This window comes from Nanorana parkeri, unplaced genomic scaffold (genome assembly GCF_000935625.1).
Source record: "Nanorana parkeri isolate BGI_ZX_2015 unplaced genomic scaffold, ASM93562v1 scaffold110, whole genome shotgun sequence".
Taxonomy (NCBI): Eukaryota; Metazoa; Chordata; class Amphibia; order Anura; family Dicroglossidae; genus Nanorana; species Nanorana parkeri.
Window position 1 is genome coordinate 110867 of NW_017306378.1, and position 22383 is coordinate 133249.

The following is a 22383-nucleotide window of genomic DNA, read 5'->3' on the forward strand; positions in this document are numbered from 1 at the left end:
CTTCAATTTTTAAAAGCAAAAAAAAAAAAAAAAAAAAAAAAATGAACCATTTAACAGTCTGCTTTTTTCACCGTGTTATTCTTCCTGCCCAAGATGACACTGAGAAAGGAGCTAAAAGAAAAAGCAACAAAAAAAAACCCAACATGCCCTTCCCTTCCATCATTTCACACATTCTCCAAAGCAATCTTCGGCCCAGCTATTGCAGTCAATGTTTCTGAGGCAAAGCTTTGACATGAAAACATCATTCAAGTTCTTCTGGAGAAAAAATTCACAACTGTAAAATTCAGGTGGATTCAGTCGGCTTCACTCTCCTTTCTTTTGGCACCTGCAACACAAAATACAATTACTAAAACAAAATCTCACTACATGTTACAGAATTCAATTTTAAATGAAGGGGACACAGGGGTGCCAAAATGGCACACCTGTGTAGAAATAATAAACATATGAAAGAGGGTAGGCGAGACAAAATTGAACTCGGGCCTTCTGGCGATGGAGGTTTTATTGTATTTTTGAAATATTTAGTGCTGTCTGCATTTATAGAGTTTGCTGCCCATGCAACCCTAACAGCTGATGGAGAGTTGGGTACAAAATGCTTTAAAGTCATTCATCATTTCAAATCATCAGTATGTGCAGCAACACTAAAAACTTTTCTATAAATGATCCACCTCACAAAAGGAATACATAAATGATCTGTCTGACACAAGAAATGTATAATGGGTAGAGATGACTGCAGGCAGGCACTGGCGGTATGTTGTGTCCTTCACCAAATAAGCCCCCTCTTTATATCCTCTTTGCAAATCACTTGGTTCAAAACTACAAGTAAACTTATCACAAGGGACATAGAGACAGCTTCTGCTGACTCCCCTAGGAAAATGCTAGTTGCATGGCTGTTAAGCTGACCCTTTGACTTTAATACTTTTTAAGTCACTGACATGGCACAAGTATGTGGATCAGGAAAGTTAGAGAAAAGTAAGTTCTCTTAATCTTTAAGTTTTTGGTTAGTGGCTCACATGTGGGACAGCATGAAAGACAGGTAAAAAGCACTTTCATAATGAAAAGTCAACAATGGCAGTCTTGGCATGGTTCTCTCAATGCAGGTCTCCTTAGCTTTATACTCCAGGCCCTTCCATCCAGTGAAGCAGTTTTACTTACCCTGCAGCTGCTATCTGTACTCTACCTAGGTATGAGTAGCCTTCCATTAGAAAATGCCTGGGGTGCCGCATTTGCATGGGCAACAAATGGTATGAGGATGTGGAGGAGAAACTGCAAAATGCGGGTTCAGTTTAAAGTGAGACAAATGTTTTCTATGTGCCCTGTTCACACCATATAGACGTATTGTGGTGCGCTGAATGAAAATGCAGCATGTCTGTAATTTAATGCAACACACAGCAAAGCACTGCACAGAGTTGAATAGAATGTTTGCTAATGTTCAATAAAATGAAGAAAAAAAAAGAAGAACCCATAAACCGGCCAGACGTCGCATCCCGTCGCGCCGGTTTATGCGCGCGAGCCGATTGGCTGAAGTTGAAATTGTTCATCTCGGCACGCTCAGCTCTGCGAGCTCTCGCCAGCTGAGGTGCCCAGAAGATAATTTCATGACACACTGCTCGCAAAGGCAGCGCGCCACCGCTCCGCGCTGCTTCGCCTGCAGTGTGTCACGGCCTTTATTGCTCTATTACCACGTTCACAGGTTTCTCCTCCTGTTCTCAGAGCAGCACTCCATACTGACCGCATTCACACATGCCCCACATTCCTAAGAGAGTGCTGTGTTTTTTTCTTGTTGTTCTCAATTTTTAATGCGGCAGGGAACCATTTTAAAATCTATACATGAAATACTAAAACCAAAATATGGAATAGCAAACAAATAAAATGGGAGTCTCAGGTAAAGTGGACACCAACTCATGATTACTGTAAATACACTCTATATACTGTATATTCCAGAACATCTGCTCTTTATTCACCAATAAGAGCTACAATATATATTCTACTAGTACAGCAAACATGAATATTTATACCAAAGCGATACTTCATTATTCACGTACAAATAAACGATTGCTCTTTTCTGGAGGCAAAAGCAAACATTTTCTCTGATCTTATAATTGTGAGGAATGATTTCCATATTTACCTGCAGGAGACAACACCAGTGCTTGTAGAATATCTGACAGAGAGATAATTCCAACAATACTATCTGCTTCATCCACAACTACCAACCTATGTACCTGCAAGCAACACAAGATACACATGAATACGAATTAGAGTGAAGGTACAAATCAGCTAGACAACCGAGAAAAAAATAACACCATCTTTGGGGGGGGGGGAAAGCTGTACCATTAAATAAGAATCTCATGTGATGTTATGAGTAACGAGGAGGCTGGGCTTGGTGTAAACCCAGTTCACCTAAGTTTATTCAAGCCTGCTCAAAACTCTGACTGCCAACCCCTCCTCCTGACCCTATCAGTTGTGGGGATGCACATTCCCCACAACTATACATTACAAAGGGGTGGGGAATGGCCCCTACTGCAACGGATTAGGTCTGGAGTAGGGGGTGGGTGAATTTAGGGAAACTAGGTTTACACCATGCCCAGCCTCATCTCTAGTTATGAGCAACACTGGCACAATTAATTTCAAACATTTATTACAAAGCCCCATATAACCTCAAAACAAGGAGAGCTCAGTAGTCTTTTAGCTGATTATAAGATCCAAGGAACATGTGGTTACATGGATAGCAACTCAAAAATGGTGTCTATTGGAAACATTTTTAAGCACATTGTCCCCCCCCCCCAAGTACACCTGCTGGCGTTGATACTCAGCAGACCTCAAGTAGAGGGCCCTCAAAGAGGGCCCTACTGAGTTTCAGTGGGAGACAGTAAATGGCTTCTGCTGAGCTCTCTCTATATGAATCCTGAGCCATGGGTGCCCCTTGTATTATTCTTTTGTTAAATAAGCAGTAGAAGTAGTGCAAGATTTGACTTTTTCTGTAAAACTATATTTTTGCTCTGCAATCCTCCCACCTCCTGAGCCTCCTCTAATGGCCCTTTATTGTAACAGATGGCCGAACTGACCAATACAGAAGTGTGGGAGGGCTTGACTCTGTGGGGTGCAGGCCTGCATAAAAAAAAACAATAACTTTGTTAAATTATAAAATTGCTTAATAATCATGGATTGCTGAGATTTGTAGTACTCTATAGTCTATTGCCATTCTCTACTACTGTATAATAATTGATTATACAGCAATGGAGAATGGCAACCGACTAAACAAATGCCATCATGCACTTCCATTTAAATCAACATGAACAAAATCCAGCATGTATTCCAACATACTCAAAAGGATTACAAATAGCAAAGGTGACTCATATGAGAGCTCCTTGGCAGCCTCTTACCTCTGCTTTCACTATTCGATCCACAATAGTCTCCAGTGTTTCCAGTTTACTGCATTTTACTACGCCTTCAAAATACTGCGAGCGATGTTCAAGTGCCTGTGTCACCGTGATGTCTAAATTATTATAAGTTTTTTCAGCAGCAAGGTTCTGAAAATGAATTATGCATCTGTCAATCAAACGTACGGTTCATTACAAGGAGACAACAATCGAGGGAAAGAGCCCAAAACAGTAAACAGCCAATCCAGGGAAGAGCTGACTATCCATGTGGAAATACAGCTCATCCAGCCAAATATGACAGGTCGCTATCAAGTATAGGGATTGTGGAGCATAGATGGATGTTCAGTGATCAGACTGGAGGTGGATGCAGATCACCGAGAACAGAAGGTGATGAGCGATTTGCCTGCCCTCAATCACTTGCCACTACCTTCTGCCCAAATTGTCTAACAGCCCAATGTACGGCTCATGCCAAGGGAGGTTCAGGCTTATTTCACCACAGAAAAAGCATTATTTAAAAAAAAATAGCAAACAGGAAGGATTAAAAGGGAAATGTCACATGCAATACATAAATAAATGCACACTTGTTCAATAAAGAAAAATGCTCTTCAATGCTCTAGCTCCTGCAGACCGTTTCTTCCTTCCATGTCCATATCGAAGTACGGACATGAAGTAACATGGATGGAGGAAGTGTCAATGGACTACAAGTGCTGTGATGTCACCATACTCGTATTCCATTGAAACAAACAGTGGCTGATGGAACATGTAGTTTCTTCATTTACAGATCCTCTCAAAGGATTTGTGAGTGGATGACTTGGCTGTATGGGCAGAGATATGCTGAATTCAAAACAGCAGCAGCCTGCAGGGAGAAGAACCCCCGCATTCAGGTAAGTGGGGTGGATGTGATCTGACAATGGGTGTAATATGAAACATGGTCAGAAAGGTGAACTAAGCCTTTAAATTGAACTGCACTAGCGACAGACCATGTCATTCGTTCAGAGTGAAATACATTAGAACTGCTGGTGTCTACAAAGAAGAGTATCTAGGAAGAGATAATGGACTGGTGCAAATTAAAAAATGAGCAGATAGAGATATAAATTTATACTGGACCTCTGTCAAGGGATCTTTAACCTTAAACTTTTTTTTTCCCCTTGTTATAATTAAGAATGCTAGAAGTACTTTAATTCCCTTTTTATTGCCTAGTCTTCTAGTTATCCCCAAACCGCTAGCCGACTGCTGAGAGGCACCCGTGCAGGGCTGAATTTCCCACAAGGCCAACCGAGGCCCGGCCTTGGGGCAGCAGGGAGTAGAGGGGCAGCAGGGGTGTGGAGTTCCTATCTCCCGATACCCAGGACATGCAGTTTTAGGCGCTGAGTGGGTAGTTGTTTTTTACATTTAGCCCTGCTTTTGGCAAGCAGGGCTAAATGTACAGGGGGGAAGCCGCCGCTTGTTTTGTACAAGTGATCATGGCGATGTCGCAGAGATCACTTGTATGCAGCCTGCATACAGGGGGGCTCAATGAGGAATCTCAATGAGTATAACTGACAGCAGAAGGAGCCTATGACTCCTCTGCCCTCAGTACCCTCCCCCAGGACCAGGAGGTTCGGGCAAAGCCAAGTATCTTCCTGGTCCCTTGCAGAATTAATGAACAACTCCAGGCTGAAACAAAATTAATTCTTGCAGTGGGGCTACCCCTGCACCACAAGGGTTAACTTGCGTGTTTTGGTCTAGGGTGTAAAATAAAGAAAATACCCACCCAAACGTCAGACCAGTTTGGCTGCTAGACCGGTCCCTGCATTCTCTCTCCCCCTCTGTTTCAGCAGTCTAAAGATCTGTGAGAGTCATCACGTCTAATACAGTGTATTGGATGTGAAGATGCTGAGGGACATAGGGGGGGAAGAGAGGCTGCGGGGACTGGTCTAGCAGCCAAATATATGATAAATGTCACCAGCACACCTATGTCTTGTGTCAATAATACATCTTTATTGATGCAGACTGTCACAAAACAACGTTTCGGGGCCACGTAGGGTCCCATTCATTAGGTTTTAGTATGACATTGTTTTGTGACAGTCTGCATCAATAAAGAAGATGGATTGTTGACACAAGACATAGGTGTACTTTGTTATAAAACAGGGTACAGCCTGTATCTACTTTGTAGAATAGGGGGAACCTCCCTGACAGAGCCACTCAACATTTTCACAGGAATTACACATTAATAATCTATTATTCCTTTTATTTGAGATGTTTGGAGGTATGTAGGGACAGCACTCTATATCACAGGCATACACACAGTATATATACTCTGTGTATTCAGTAACTCAGATGCAAATGATTCTCTTCTGTCACCCTCCAGGAGTGTGAACGACTGACACCTACCGTAGGTGGTGATTGGAAGACTTGTGTTAATTAAAACAATGTAGCTCGTTAAGAAATCTCACTTTTTTGGCAGGGTAGCATGTAACTTTAAATAGACTGGCCTTTTCTGGCGCTGCATATTAATGTACGACTATACTGCTTATTGAACACGATGTGCATTACATGTAATAAAAGAGATCTTAGGCCAAAAGTATACATGTGTACGTCATCATGTTTGGCTCTGGACACAGCTTTCTACACAAGGCTCAAATAAATGAATTTAGGGGACCTTATGGTTTTTATGATGGAACAGAGACAAGTTAATAGAGATACAGGACAGTATTTCCTAATTCTCTGCTGCATCAAGACATGTTCAGTATACCTCATTTATTTACACTTCACATTGTATTCCAGAAATGGGACAGCTCTATAAACAAACCTTCAGGGCTCATTTACACCACATCAGTGGTCTGATGTCTGCATAGATCAACACAGGCCCATATGTTTTCTATAGAAATGTAGACATGCTGTAATTTTTCGCCACCCACCACACCTCTCCTTGTTACCACACTTTGGCTAAGCTGCAGTACAAAGAAGTGAATGAAATGTCATTTTGTGACATTTCAATAAGGTTAAAAAAAGTAAACAATGCCTTGAGAACACAACTTCTACACAACGGACACCAGACTGCTTCAATTTTAGCGTACAGGCTGGTGTGTATGAGCCCTTAGCAAGATCTAAAAATAACTTTCCCCTAATTCTAATATGGCTCACCTCTTTCCACATGTTGCTATTGGTCAGCCAGGTCATTATCACACGTAGTGGCCAATAGCAAGATGTGTGAGGAAGGCGATCTTTACATAATACACAGTGGCCTGGTTTTTGAGGCTTCTTGGAAGGTGGTTTGTTTGAAGAACACAAAAACCCATTGTGTCTTGCATAAAGTCTGGATAGAAAATTGTTAGGCAGAAAATGACTACTTGTAAGCTTTACCATCCTTCCGTGTAGACAAAACACGGTCTAAGCATGTATTCCACTGAAACAATTCAATGCCCCTCTCAATGGTCTGAAAGCAGACTGTTGTACCAGGTTGTTAAGTGTATCATTTAGGGTTAGTTCTCTGGTGCTGAATTCCATCATCTAAAACAGAAGATGCCCACCATATTACCCTATGTGTTAGATCCTTCTTCTTGATGGTCATATTATGGAGTAAATGGAGTTGTGAAGGTTTGTTTAATGCTCCCTGCACTATTGCAAAGAACAACATACAGGTGAAACTCGAATAATTAGAATATCATGCAAAAGTAATTGCAGTAAGTGCTGCAAAAGGGGCCCAAACCAAGTACTGAGTACATATGCATGCTTGTACTTTTCAGAGGTCCGATATTGTTCTATGTGCAATCCTTGTTTTATTGATTGCATGTAATAATCTACTTTTTTGAGGTTGTGGATTTGGGGTTCTTGGGGTTTTCATGAGCTGTAAGCCATAATTAATCACAATTATGACAAATCACAGCTTGAATTATCTTGCTTTGCATGTAATGAGTCTATCTCATATATTAGTTTCACCTTTTAAGTTGCATTAGTGAAATAAATGAACTTTGCACGATATTCTAATTATTCGAGTTTCACCTGTATACAGACATCACCACCACCAAACTCTATGAACAACTTCTAAGCCCCAGTGATTTATTACAGTAGAACAATAGAATAAATGTAAAATAATACTTACAATAACATCAAACTTGGAATAGATATCTACAACTTTCCCTAAAATGAGAAAGATAGAACAGAATATTTACATATTCATTTACAATTTTCTCTGTACCTTCCCCCACAGAAGCCACCCTGACATAGCTTTTTGAACTGAGTATCTGTGACAGAAAGGTATTGCATTAATGTAACATTTCTTTTTCAAATAGAGGTTTATTGAGTTTTAACAGAGAAAACAAACCCAAGCATGTTACAGTATGCAAAACTGCCTGTGGCAGGAAGGTCAACATATTCAGTACAGCACTAGGTGCAAAAGACATAACAGTGTAGTAGAAAAACACAATGATAAACCTAAGGCAGAGGTTACAATGTGGGATTCAGTAACTGTAGTGTACATTCCAGTAAGTAACTGACCGGGACAAATCTAGTTTGCCCCTGGCTAATAGGATACATATCTTAACCAAGAGTAACCATATCTCCAGTGGTGTAGGTTAGGAGAACTGTTTTTCTTGTTAACCTGCATTAATGTAACATTTCAATTGAATCAGGCTGGCCATTGCACTGTATAGTTTGCAGATCAAAATGAGAATGCAAAATCAGAGTGAAGAAAATGCAATATTAGTACATTTTCAAACAAAAATGCAGCCAGTCCAACCCTGGGCCAGTGCATCAATAATGGGTATATTATATCATATAAGTCAGATTACTCTAAAACTTATTTTTTGGGCATGGCCTGCCAGGTGCCGGTGCAGCCTTTCTGTCCGAGTGCTGCCTTATCAACACATCAGGGAATGACCATACAGAATAATGTCCATCCTTGTGTTCCACTCCATGCAAGAGCAGACTGGCATCTTTATCCATGGTTCCTGTTTGGCTGCACTGGGTTAGGAATGACTCTACTGGGCCCAGTGCCCAGTAAAAAGTATGCGTCACCAAAATCAAATAAAATCTATGAAATTAGGGATGTCCCGATACTGATGCTGGCATTGAAATCGGGACCGATACAGGGCATTTTGACAAGTACTTGTACTTGTCAAAATGCCCCGAAGCCTAGCGCCGAAGCTTGCGCTATGTTTTTTCTTTTTTCTTCTTGTGTTTTGTACATATAGATATACAATTCTCCACTGCTAACATGAATGGGTTAAATGATCCATAGTACAGGGCTACATATCATGTACTACGGATCATTTAACCCATTCATATTAGCAGAGGATAATTGTAAATCTATTGTTCAGTGCATTCTATATGTAGTATATAGTACATGTACATATAGAGTGCCTGCAACAATACATTTACAATTATCATCTGCTAACATGAATGGGTTAAATGATCCATAGTACAGGGCTACATACAGATCATTTAATCCATTCATGTTATTATGTATTGTCTGCACTGTATTCGCTTCTCGGCCTTTTGGCTAAGATCAAGTGTAGTATCTGTTCTTATCAGTTTTCAGGGAAGAAAGGCTACGGATCATTTAACCCATTCATGTTAGCAGTGGAGAATTGTATATCTATATGTACTTTACATATACAGCACAAATGTCCCGTACATTGCAGCATTAGATTTACAATAATCCCCTGCTAACATGAATGGGTTAAATGATCCATAGTACAACAACATGTTATGTACTATGGATCATGATTTAACCTATTCATGTTAGCAGGGCAGAATTGTGAACGCCTCCCACAAGCTGAGCACCGAGATGCGATGCAGCGATCCTGCCCAGCACCGACTACAAGAGGCATCGTGTGAGGCTACGGGGATCGGAGTGAAACTGTGAGTAAGGGAAGCTGGGATGGGGCTGGCCGTAAATCCATTGCTATAGTGTACTGGACGTGTGTAATGTATATGTAGTGCATATATACAGCACACACCTCCACTACACTCCAGCAATAGTTACAATTCTCCACTGCTAACATGAATAGGTTAAATCATGATCCATAGTGCATAACATGTAGTTGTACTATGGATCATTTAAAGTCACCTGTCCCTTTAAGAAAAAGTATCGGTAATTGGTATCGGCAAGTACATGAGGGGATGTACATATACTTGGGCCTGAAAAAGTGGCATCGGGACATCCCTATATGAAATGATCTATTCTGTTGTTACACAATGGTTGGGGAATTGAGAGGGACAGGAGTGACTTGCTGGACATTTGCTTGAAAGGTACATCTATCCTTTGATCTACAGTCAGCTTTAAATAGAAAAATATCTGATCAGATCCGATTATGCATCGACAATTACATAATTTTACACACAAGCAGTCAATTAGATTTGGGTAATTTATTTCGCTGTCCTACGGACAGATAAAGAAATTATCACATATTGAAAAATAATGCTTTTAAAAATTACATCATCATCACTTCACTCCTAAGAAGCCAACAGAGTGGTGAGAGAATGAAAGGAAAGTATGTGCGGCTGGGAAGTGAACCTGTTGCTTCACTTAAAGATTAGATTTACAAGCTAAGATTCCAAATTAAAGGTGTGTATGGGGCTAAAATGTTGCACGAGGACATTCATCATCTATGGTTAAGAACTCCAGATATCCCCATGCAGTATCTGAACACCAAAAATGTTATATATTGCAGCTTACTAGTCCTTAAATGTGGTGGCTGCATTCATTTTCTTTCTTTTTCAGGCTAAGAACATTTTCAGCAAGTACAGAAAATACAAGTTTGTGTTTAGTTACACTTTAATACGGAACTGAGAATGTTTTTTTCCCTCTCCACTCCATAGGCATGAGCAAGCCAAAAACATCAGATCCAAGTGTGTATGGTTATGGGAGGATTTTTACCTCAGAGAGATCTTTCAGCAATGTGATTGTGGCTGCATGCTTTATCACAATTTGATGTCTATGAGAAGCTGAAAAGTAAATTTTTATGGTCTTACCCGATTCGTCCACAACCGGTAAAGCAGAAACTCGTCGTTCTACAAATATATTCAAAGCTTTGATGATGGGTGTATGGGGGTGAATGAAGGCAATGTTGTGGTATGTTCCTATCCCAAGCTCCTCTAAGTTTTGCTTCATGAAGGCAGGCTTTGGCATTTCGGACACCTGAAATGAGAAAGAGATTTTTTTTTTTAATCTCTTCCTGTTATGGATTACATGTGGTCTTACATTATAAAACAAGGTTTATGGGGTTTGCAAAATTAATTTTCATTTAGCTTTGTAGATGAGGTGAAGCTATGCTGACTTCAATCATCCAATAATGTTCAAGCAAATATCCTGCTGGTTTCTTTTTTCTGTGCATGTGATAGGGTATGCTATTCAAAGTGCATTTTCACACGGCTTTACCTCATTCACAAAGTGAAGTGAAAATTCACTTTGGAAAGTGAACATGTTCTACTTCTTTGGTAAACCAACCCCCAATACATTCAATCTTCTCCAGGTCACAGTATATCTTTGATGTGTAACCTGGAAAAGTTTTCTTTTTGGCATACATGTGTACACAGAAGTGTAGAAGTATACAAAGGACTTCTCACTTGCACTTGTGCTGGCCAGTGTCAAAGGTCTTTTATATGATATCATGGAAGGCCCAGGATCGGCCAGTTCTTTAAACATCCATACGAGTAGAAATATAAGTGACGTTATATCACAAAGCTTTGCATAGAGATTGGAGTTGTAATTTTTCTTCTGCAGTCTTCCAAAGCAAAATGACCGACGTATCTGCAGGGTTAGGTGGCTCCACATCTGGATAACAAACACCTCCTGGCACATGCATGTTTCCCCATCTTCATCACAAAGCACCCAAGCAGTCTGAGATCCTGGGGTGCTCAAAGGAAAACTGCTACCAGAGCTTACATGATCTCTGCTTAGCTTCACCTTTTCCACTGCCTGTGTCTTCTGTTGGGCCAGTAAGGCCACGCACTGCTGGCTGACCAATAGGAAGGCACAGGTGTCAGTAAGGGCAACTACAACTAGCGCAGTTTGCATTTTCCTTAAAAAGGGGAATTCAGGCTTTAGTTCAGGAACCTGATACCCAGAAGGGAAGCCAGCAAACCACTACTAAACCACCTCACTGGCATGCGTTAAGCAACTAGTCACTGCCCTGTACAAACACTGTATATGTCCTAGCAGATAGGAAGATTTATTTTGAAACAAAAAACACACATTTGTTTTTGTTAGGAAATGTTAATTTTCAGTAGCACATAAATATTACACACACAGTTTCTGAACAGAAAGCACCCTATCATGTAAGATAGAAATATAAGATGTAACTGCAAATTCTGTCATTATTAGTTTATTAAACAGTAAAGACACATTTACATTGTATGATTACACAAAGCTGAGAGCATGAAGTGCAATCTTTATTTTTCTACGTGACCGCTGTAAGCCAGTTCTTCACCATGGGGTGGCAGTATGGTAAAGAAAATCTGAGAAATGTGTCATTCAGGTATAATGGGTTATATGAGAGTAGCAACTATGGCAAAGGCCTAAGACTCATTATGCCTGAGTAACATGATAGCACAAGCTGCTCGGCAACGTTCCCATAAGTCTAATCATACATGAGACAGAGAATATCTGAACACTATTTGATTGCAAAAAGACAATATGGCGGAAGTCTCATCACACAATGATGACTGTGATTTTTGTATAATTACTGAAGAGTGAAATGTGCCTATATATGAACTTTACCTGATGCAGCTGCTGGTTATGGTTAATCAAGCAACATGTATATTTGTATGGAACTCTGCAGTGCTTTCATGTCTGACCCCACTCTCTGGGTAAGGATCAATCACCCCTAGTTGGAATTTTCCTGACCAGTTGTTATTGCTTTCCATGAGATCAGTTGGTACCAGAGGTTTCTAAACATTGCACTCGCTGCTGTCTCCACAGGCTAAACATACACATCCTGCCAAACCAAACATACATTTTGATAGAAAGATCTTTCAGCGATTAGATCATGCCTGCCTGTACTGCCATCTGATGCCTGTAAGCAACTTAAAGTGAATGGGTGATTTTCCCATGGAGGGCAAAGCAACAGGTTCATTTTAATGACTGCCCAACAGCAACTTATACTTACCAGGAGCAAAGAGAGGAAATCCTGTGTAAGCTCCAAGTAACAAACCAAGCTTACATATGGCTGAGGACTCTCTCCTCACCCCTATGTGACAGTGCTAAATGCCAAGCAAAGGCAAGGAAGTGAGAGTATGTGCTGCAGAATGGAATGCTATTAAAGTGAACCTGTTCCTTTGCCTTGAAAGAGCAAAGCACAGGCTCACTTTAAGTGGTGGGAATTAGAAATACAAATAATCTCAGGACATTAACGTCAAAAGAAAAAATTGCAATGGATCAACTGCATGCCTGTATGAATCAAGATCACACTATTCATTACAGAGCTGCTATCCTTTTGTTCATTTAAACTAAACCACAACTTTAGCTCTGATTCAGCACTCTGACATGTTCCACTCCACCCCATAATCCAAAGCAAGGTAGAATGCCAAAGCTCCAAGGTCAGAGCTAAGGTTAGGGTACCTGGAAGTGTGCGCTTGATTGACAATAATACTGCTCACAGGAGGAGACACATTTAGCTTTAATCAATTTTTTTTTTCAATAATTCGATAAAGTTATAATTTTTTTTTCGAATTCTTTAAGTATCCACCAACAGAGTAAAGTACAGAAAAATAGTCATCATACAGCACCAAATACCAAATCCTGACAGTACATAGATGGGAGAAGATTCCCATCAAGATAGGGTGCAGAATTGTTGTTACAATGAGGTAGGGGGCGGAGGGGAAATACTTCCTCTGCTAGTGAAGAAAAAAAATAGTTTTTACACTTTTAGAACATATGAATTCTCAGGAAAAAGGAGGTATAAATGGGAAAATCCGTAAAAAGAAAAGGCGAAGAGAGGGGACCAAAGAGAATAAGAAAAAAAAAGTGAAAAAGGACATAAATACAATTTTTAAAAGGGGGTTATAAAGGTGGAGTGAAGTGGGGATAAGGGAGTTGCTAGGGGAGAAGTTTGCTTTTAATATGTTGTCTCTATTTGCTTAAAGTGGGGCTCTGCTTAACATCATCATAAAGCTAAAACACTTGTTCCCTTGCATTATGTTGATCCAATGGCTTCAGTACAATGTCATGGACGTAGGACAAATATGCAAATTACGTTCCGACCTCACTCTTGCTGACTTGCTTGCTAGTTCTGGGTCAGCGTCTCATAATATTTCAGCCATAAGCAGCCAAAAAACTAGCATTTTCAAAAAGAGGTCAACAATGGCAAACCCCACATCTCTCTCAGGACAGATTGCTTTCATTGGTGGCCACATCCGCTTTAATAGCTAGGAGGGACAAGAACCTGTACTAGAAAAGCAGAGAAGCTGTCTGCCCTGTTTGTAGTCAGAGCAGAGCAAGTTAATTTCCCCCTTGCATAGTTCTGTACTAAGTCAGCCAGCAACTTCTATTTTCTGTCACTTCCAGCTCTGCAGACAACAGACGGAATATGCTGGCAGAAACCGCATTAATAAAGTCATATGTAATATTTGCACAAGGTGTATTACTCCAATGTTTACAGTTCAGTTTTAAGATTTATCTTGCGCAATGTCTGACCTCTATGTGGTTTTACATAATTCTGACATGAACATTTTTTGTGCGGGTTTAATCCTGGTCTGTCAGTCTGGATAGAGTTTCATATACTCACAGGTGAAAGGATAAAATAGGTACATTAAATGCTGTGCACTCATATAGGTTTATTCAGAAAAACAGCATAACAATGTGTTTTTTCTATTGTTCTGCCCATTTGCACCACTACCTTTTTGCTAGTTTGACATACACTATATTGCCAAAAGTATTGGGACGCCTGCCTTTGCGTGCACATGAACTTTAATGGCATCCCAGTTTTAGTCCGTAGGGTTCAATATTGAGTTGGCCCACCCATTGCCGCTATAAAGAAGTGAGATGTACGATAACTAAAAGGACATTAAGAGAGACTGTTACATATATCTTAAAAGGACTACAATAGATACCCCATAACTATACAAAAAAAATTGTTTGTTTTATATTATAAACACACAGTACTCAATACTGAAAGATTAAAGGACAGCACCCTGAATTAAAAGATAAAGGCTGGAAAGATGATTCAGTCACTGATTTCCACTGCAATTTTATGAGATAAAACCAGCCAGCTCATACTGTTGGAACCAAATATGTGATGAGATAACAGCAATGACTCCCCGACACGTCACCTCCTGAAAAAACACCATGCATGCTGCTATCTTACTCATCTGCAAATTCTACACGTATATTATCTGCAAAATAAAACCACAGCACTTGCTGAGAATCTCAGAAGAAAAATAAAATATATAGGGTCATCAATACAGAGCCCCATCAACTGCTGAGTGCTAGCATGAACAGGGCACAAGTAGCATACATTTGTTCAACATTAATCCACATAGATGTAAAAACAGAAAAGGTGGCACAACAGGGGAGGACTGGCCTGGGGGGAATTTGCTAATAAGATAGGTTGGGCCATTGGCCCCGAGTAGAGATACTCAACCATTCCAACCTAAAACGGAGTGGGTCAGTCAGTGAGACATGCTACAATGAAATACTGACGTACTGATATACTATTAGATATAAATAGAAATACAAGTATTAGGAGGTGCCGGTATTAAATCTCACTAGCTATTACAAAGCTATTATGAAGTCTTGTCTTTATATTAGGTGGAGCAAGGCAGTATTTGAAACCCACCCAATGACAACAGGGTTATGACAGTCAAGGTTCTGCACTTCCTGGCTCTCCAGACTCGATTGTCCTCGACTATTCCTAGTCGTGACGGCTATACCATTGACTGGTGGAAATCTCCCTTCTGCAGGCAGGATCCAAAGCATATAAAATCCTTTATTATTCCACATAAAACTAAAAACCCTTTGGGGTATTGACTTGCTCCCTTTTCCACATGGAAAAGGGGGTGAACCTTTCATAATGCATATAAACTTTGTACATAGGAGAAATGCAGCTGTATGATTTAATACTCGGCACTCGTGATAACAGTGGGAACATATCTTCATAAAAATAGACAAGTGGGTAACCAGTGTATAGCCAAATCCTAAAACTGCAAGTCCCCTGTATATCAGGAAAACACCCCTAACCATGGTACAGTATCCTCTGCAATCATTTCACCCATCAATGATCTATATCTCCCTTCCCCCATACTGGCCCTCCCAGTAAGTACACGTCCTGTACTTTACCTGCCAGATTTTGTCTCTGTAGTCAGCCCATCCACTAACTAGGTCTGAGCCTACTGGTTTCTATGGGATGCATCTGAGTACAGGCCTGGGTTTCGCATAAGGAGGTATTTTCAATTTTTCCTAAAAGGTATGTGCACTCACCATTCAAAGGTTTACTTTAAGAAATGAGTTCTGTCAATTGTACCACTGAAAAAACATCTACCACCAGTTTGACACTCTTCAGGTAACTAAAGAAAAATGATGACAGTCATCTGCTGCACTTGTTATTCATGGTGACTGGGCCATAATCCCACGTCTGTGGGTGACCCTGGACCAGCTATTGGGCTAGTTAAAAAACCTGTTACATGGCTATCGTTTCCCCCTTGTGCCACCATTGGCAGCCTCTATAGTCCCCCTTATTACAAAACTCACTAATTTGAGCCGAGTTGACAAGTGTTTGTTGCTCTCTAGCACACGCTGGGTGGTTGGATATTGCATTCACATCTGAAAGCCCTCCAAAGTTTCTGTCCAGTTTTAGGGTCTATTCACACCAGCCGCGTTGGGCAAGTGCTGGCATTTTTTCCAATGCAAGACGAGGCCACAATTCACCGAGTTGTGGAGGTGTGCACTGAAAAAAAGTACTGCATGCAGTACTTTTTTTCAGCGCACGCAGTGGGATTCAATGCGGTGGGATGCAATGCGGTGGGATGCAATGCGGTACAACCGCCTGACACCACACTGTGCCCATAGACCTTATTTGAAAAAAAAGAAAACAGTTCAATGTGTTGGGATTGGCACATCAGCACTATGCTGCGCACCTCACATTAGCTATTGGGCTTTTTGTGCAGCAGCTGGTGTGAATGGACCCTTAAACTGAACATGAGGAAAATTTAATATTTCATATATTTTTTAAATAGAGAATGACACCACTAGCCCACATACTCTACTGCTCCATTCATGTGGCACTGCCCATACACAGAATTCCTTTATAATTTCACAGTCTGCATTCTACTAGCAAGTGTAGCTTTGTCAATAAAGATACAATACGGTACAATAATGTTATTACGAACCACATTTGAATACTCCTATTCAATAACAACATGATTCATCCACTCATTGCTTTCTTGGAACGAGTAAAAGGGTAAGTTCTTAGTATTTTTTACTGTATGACTCAAGCTCACAGCACAAAGCACGTGCCATATGTTACCACTTATGTACAAATAATAACGTATTGGCTGCTGGAAAAAAAAAAAGTGACATGAGTACAGTAGTGACAGATCTACAGCTACACTCGCCACAGCTTTTTTCATGACCTCTGTAGCTTTTTCTTTTATAAAAGCTTCCTCTGATAGAAATGACCTGTTGATCCTGTCAGTCATTCAGATATCTTCTTCTCGGTGGAGAAGTTATCTGCAGGCTCATAGAGCCTCTGCAGCATTGTCACTGCAGTGCACATGCTCCTGATCCTGGGAAGATGAAGCTGTGGGGTTTGCTCTTCCCAGCTGCCCACATCACATGCAGCAATTCCTTGCAGTCTCTCTGTGAAGGCAGCCACCCTCCTGAGCTATAAATGGCTAGTGATGCTGTAGGTAGGCAGTGTACAGAGATCTCAATTATCCCTATAACTCCACCTACAGCATTACCTTGCTTCCCTGGTTGCCATGGAGCTAGAGAGCTCTTGGGATACAGGACATCTGTGGAAGCCAACAATCTTTTTTTTTTTCCCGGTCTGTGCCCCCTTGGAGCCTGGAGCGATAAAGTGACCTTCAGTGGTGTGAAAAAGAAAGTACACCCTCTATGGTTTTAAGTATCAGGACATAAAAACCATCTGGTATACAGCAGGTCTTAAATTTAGGTAAATACAACCTCCGATGAACAACAACACACGACATATTACACTGTGTCATTATTTTACAAACAAAGCCAAATTGGTGAATCCATGTGTGAACAAACTTTAGCAGCAATAACATAAAGTAATCATTTTCTGTATGACTTTATCAGTCTCACTAGGTTGTGGAGGAATTTTGGCACACTCCGCTTCACAACGTTGCTTTAGTTCATCGAGGTTTGAGGGCATTTGTTTATACACAGTTCTCTTAAGGTTCCGCCACGGTATTTCAATTGGGTTGAGGTCTGGGCTTTGCCTGTGCCACTTCAACACCTTGATTAATTTTCCTTCAGCCATTCTGTTGTAGATTGCTGATGTGCTTGGGATCATTGTCCTGTGCATGACCCAGTTTCGGCCAAGCTTTAGCTGTCGGACATATGGCCTCACATTTGACTCTAGAATACTTTGGTATACAGAGGAGTTAGTGGTTAACTCAATGACTGCAAGGTGCCCAGGCTCTGTGGCTGCATAACAAGCCCATATCATCACCCCCTCCACCCCTGCTTGACAGTTGGTATGAGGTGTTTGTGCCGATATGCGGTGTTCAGTTTTCACCAAACGTGGTGCTGTGCATTATTGCCAAACATCTCCACTTTGCGCTCGTCCAACGGACATTGTTCCAGAAGTCTTGTGATTTGTTCAGATGCAACTTTGCAAACCTAAGCCATGCTGCCATGTTATTTTTAGAGAGAAGAGGCTTTCTCCTGGCAATCCTTCCAAACAAACCACACTCGTTCAATCTTTTTCTAATTGTAATGTCATGAACTTTAACATTTAACATGCTGAGGCCTGTAGAGTCCGATGTAACTCTTGGGTTTTTTGCAATTTCACTGAGCATTGCCCGGTCTGACCTTGGGGTGCATTTGCTGGAATATCCACTCCTGTGAAGATAGGCAACTTGAATGTTTTCCATTTGTGAATAATCTTCCTGGCTGTAGAATGATGAACTTTAAATTGTTTGGAAATTACCTTATAACCCTTCCCAAATTGATGGGCAGCCACAATTGCTTCTCTAAGATCATTGCTGATGTCTTGCCTCCTTGGCATTGTGTAAACACACCTGAATGCTCCAGACCAGCAAACTGCTAAAACTTTGGCAAAGGCCTATGTTTTGGAAGCAGTAAGGGTGTACTTTGTTTTTCACACATAACTTCTCCATTTTTATTTTTTTACAATAAAGACACGGTGTAATATGTCATGTGTTGTTGTTCATCTGAGGTTGTATTTACCTAATTTTAAGACCTGCTTATACATAAAACCATTGAATTCAAAGAGGGCGTACTGTCTTTTTCACATTACTGTACATGAAAAACGCAAAAATAAAGTATTTGGATGCTATTTTACAGGTTAATGATAGAAATTTGTAACTAAGGGATGTTAGCAGATTACTATAATTTTTAAATATGTAATGTCTTTACGGTTACTTTAACAGAGTTATAGGTAATTTGGTAGGTACAACAGTACACATGCATGTATTTCAACTGTGCATTTAGCTACTCAGCCAGAATTCTGCTCTAAACAAGCTTTTTTGAGTCTATGGGAAAGTGGATTCATTCCTGGGATGCTCAGTTGCATGCCAGGAAGGGAACAGACATATCTCCCACTGAGAAGCAACCATGAATGTAGACTGATGACGTTAAAAGTCATAATTCCAGAAGCCGTTTCATCTCTGATAAACTGACAGGAAGAAAATACAAAAGTTTAAACATTTGAGACATTTATCGTTTACTTACAAAAAGCTGAAGAAACTTGAGAATCCTCTTATGGGTAAGTATATAAAGTGCATTTCCACTGACTGGATCAATTACCGGCAATCTGTGGATTTTATTTTTGATCAGTGAATACACTGAATCATACAGGCTGTGAGGAAGAGAGAGCAATATCAGACAATGTAAAATAACTAGAGGAAATATGCAGCATCATTCCTACATAGAGCTCATACAATAAATCAAATGAACGCTGACAATTAGCATGTTAATCTTGGATAGTCAAATGGCAGTTGAAGTCTATACGGGTGCCATAAACACTACAACTCCCATAAGGCATTGGTAGACTTACAGCCACAGGACTGACCCCCAGACACATGATGGAATTTGTAGTTTCACCACAGTTGGGAGTACTGAGGTTGACTATCCCTGATCTATACTTTACCCATCCCACTTATAAAACATTAACCATATAATACACATCTATTCCTACTGAATATTCCACATGAACCCAAGGGTTACAGACACTGAAATAGGGCTAGATGAACATTATTTTAAAAGGTATACTAAACTCAGGAGTTAAATCTAAAAAATGCATTCAAGTATCTACACTTTTAACATAAATGTAGCTCTTTTGTGCATCACTCGGCTGTGGATCCTCAAATACAATTTGTGCAATCTCAATTTAGTAAGCTAAACATGACATTAAAGTCCATCACAGGGGGGAGCTTGGAGCGTTGGCTACTTCACAACACACACGGATCATAAGGAAGAAAAGTAGTCACCCTCCAGAAGGAAGGACAGTGTCAGCATCAATTCAGAGATGATTTGAGGATCTACAGCCGAGTGATACACAAATAAGGTCCCATTTTGTTATTTGATGTATTTTTAAGATTTAAGTGCTAAGTTTAGTGTCACTTGAAAATATTCGTGAAAAGCAGTGAAAGCAAGATCCGCTTAAAATATCCTCCCCCATTTTGTTCCCCATGGTCCCTGCGTGTGTTGTAAAGTGGCCGCCGCTCCTTGCTCACTCCGGTGATTGACTACAATCTCAATATGAATTAGTAAACTAAACATGAGATTGTAGCCCATCACGTGAGCGAGCTTGGAGCGGTGGCTACTTTACAACACACACAGGCACCATGGGGGAACAAAAGTAGCCACCCTCCAGAAGGAAGGACAGAGATGATTTGAGGATCTACAGCTAAGTGATACACAAATAAGATACATTTTTGTTAATAGTTAAAAAGGTACTTGAATTTATTTTTAGATTTAATTCCTGAGTTTAGCGTCACTTAGCTACTAAGCTTTCTAAAATCGTTAATGTACATAACTGCCTTGGACAGGATTTTCTTTAAAAAAGTAAAGCTAGAACATGAAATTCACGAATTCATCAATACATGTAGTTGTACTCTTTGCATTTGGATGACCTCTACAGCTGCACTAACGTGAACAAAGACTACAGTATTAGGCACAATGTTAACATATTACCTACAATTTATGTATGGGTATACAGAACTTGTCGTCTAGTATTGTCACAACATTGCTTGGGAAAATGACTTTTGACTCAAACATACCAGCTAAGCTGGTTTTATATTTTCTGCATGGCTGAACCAAAAACATATTTTTAGTTTCAATTTAAGAAGTCAATTCCTTCTTCTGCTGTATGGAGAACCTCTTACAAATTTTACTTCTAAGCCTCTACTTACCTTGCATCTGGAGTTATGTTCACCAAAGGCTTGAAGGTTTCTTGTAAATACAATTCTAAAAAAACACAGCAGACTTGTTAGTGTGTGCTGGTAATATCCATAGTAAAGTATATGTGAAGCCATACAATGGAAATCACACTAAGATAGTCAAACACTATTTCTAATTTTATAATAATACAAATCACATACTTCTAAAGAAGTGGCTGTTCCTTTTTTAGTTTTATTCAGTAGTCACGTGATCACACTGCTGCTCTTCCCAAGGGTGGGAGTATGGCTGCATTGACTGACCCTTACCTCCATGCTGCGGGGGCAGAAATTATACTTTTGAATGTACAGCGGCTCTTGGAAGCTGCTGTCAATCAAGCAGGAACAGGGCTAGTCAACGACAAATAGTAAGGACTTCCTATACAGGGTAACTAGCAGGATCACCGGTTATTTACTAAGCCTTCTACACCTTATTTATACAAAAGCTACATATATGTTCATTGTGAAGGACAAAAGAATGTACCCCCTAATTGTATAATTAACCAGTTGACATCCGCGGTGTTAAACCCCCTTCCCATCCAGGCCATTTTTCAGTATTCAGCGCTGCGGTACTTTGACTGACATTTATTCCGTCATGCAGCGCTGTACTGAAATGAATTTTATACCCTTTTTTGGGGACAGATAGAGCTTTCTTTTGGTGGTATTTATTCACCACTGGGGGTTTTATTTTTTTACTATATTAAGGAAAAATTACCGAAATTTAAAAAAAAAAACAGTTTCCCCTATATTAAATGATAAAACATTTATTATTACCCAATTTTTTGGTAAAATATAAAAGATGGGGTCACGTCGGGTAAAAAGACACTAAACATGTCAAGCCTTAAAATTGCGTGCGCGCGCGAAACCTCAAAAAACGATAATACCCAAAATTGGCCCTAGGCGACGCTTTAAAAGCTGTTACCGCTCATCAGTTTAGTGTTATCAGTGATTGATGGCCCTAAAATGATTGCTCTCACTGCGACGTTCGCGGCGATATGTAACATGTGTAGCGCAATTGTAATTTTTGCGCGCTGGGGCACCGGACGCGTATTTACGTTTATAGGCGCGTAAACGTGGGGGTGGGGGAGTTAAACATTTTGGGGGGGTTTTTTCCCCTTTTTTTATATGTGGCTTTTATTTTATTTTTTTATGTGTTACTTTTCTTTTTTTTTATTTATATTTTTTTTTTTGCACTTATTGTTATTGCTATTATATAGGGGGGGGGTGCCGCGAACGAGCACATATAGGCGATCGGCGGGCTATGGACCCGCCGATCGCCTATATGTGAAACACCCGGTAACGGGTGTGTGCATTTAGCGGGTCTTTTCTGCCCGTGCGTGCCCGCTAGGGGGCGCGCGCGAGCAGAAAAAAATTGCCGTCTGGAGACGGCAACCCGCAGATGCTGCAGTGCCGTCCGTCCGTTTTTTTACTACGGGCGGAC

At 40.4% G+C, this 22383-nt stretch overlaps 1 protein-coding gene across 2 annotated transcripts in view; it reads right to left on the reverse strand.

The window, feature by feature from the left end:
* Positions 1–34: 34 nt before the first annotated feature.
* The window catches only part of PRKAG2 (protein kinase AMP-activated non-catalytic subunit gamma 2), a 276475-nt gene continuing 254126 nt past the window's right edge, over positions 35–22383 (reverse strand). For both annotated transcript variants that reach the window (XM_018553115.1, XM_018553116.1), the window contains 7 exons: positions 20919–20973; positions 19237–19363; positions 10335–10500; positions 7462–7499; positions 3381–3527; positions 2126–2219; positions 35–325 (listed from right to left, as the gene is read on the reverse strand). In XM_018553115.1, the coding sequence (XP_018408617.1) occupies positions 294–325; positions 2126–2219; positions 3381–3527; positions 7462–7499; positions 10335–10500; positions 19237–19363; positions 20919–20973 (659 nt within the window). In that variant the 3' untranslated portion in view covers positions 35–293. The remainder of the gene's footprint in view (positions 326–2125; positions 2220–3380; positions 3528–7461; positions 7500–10334; positions 10501–19236; positions 19364–20918; positions 20974–22383) is intronic.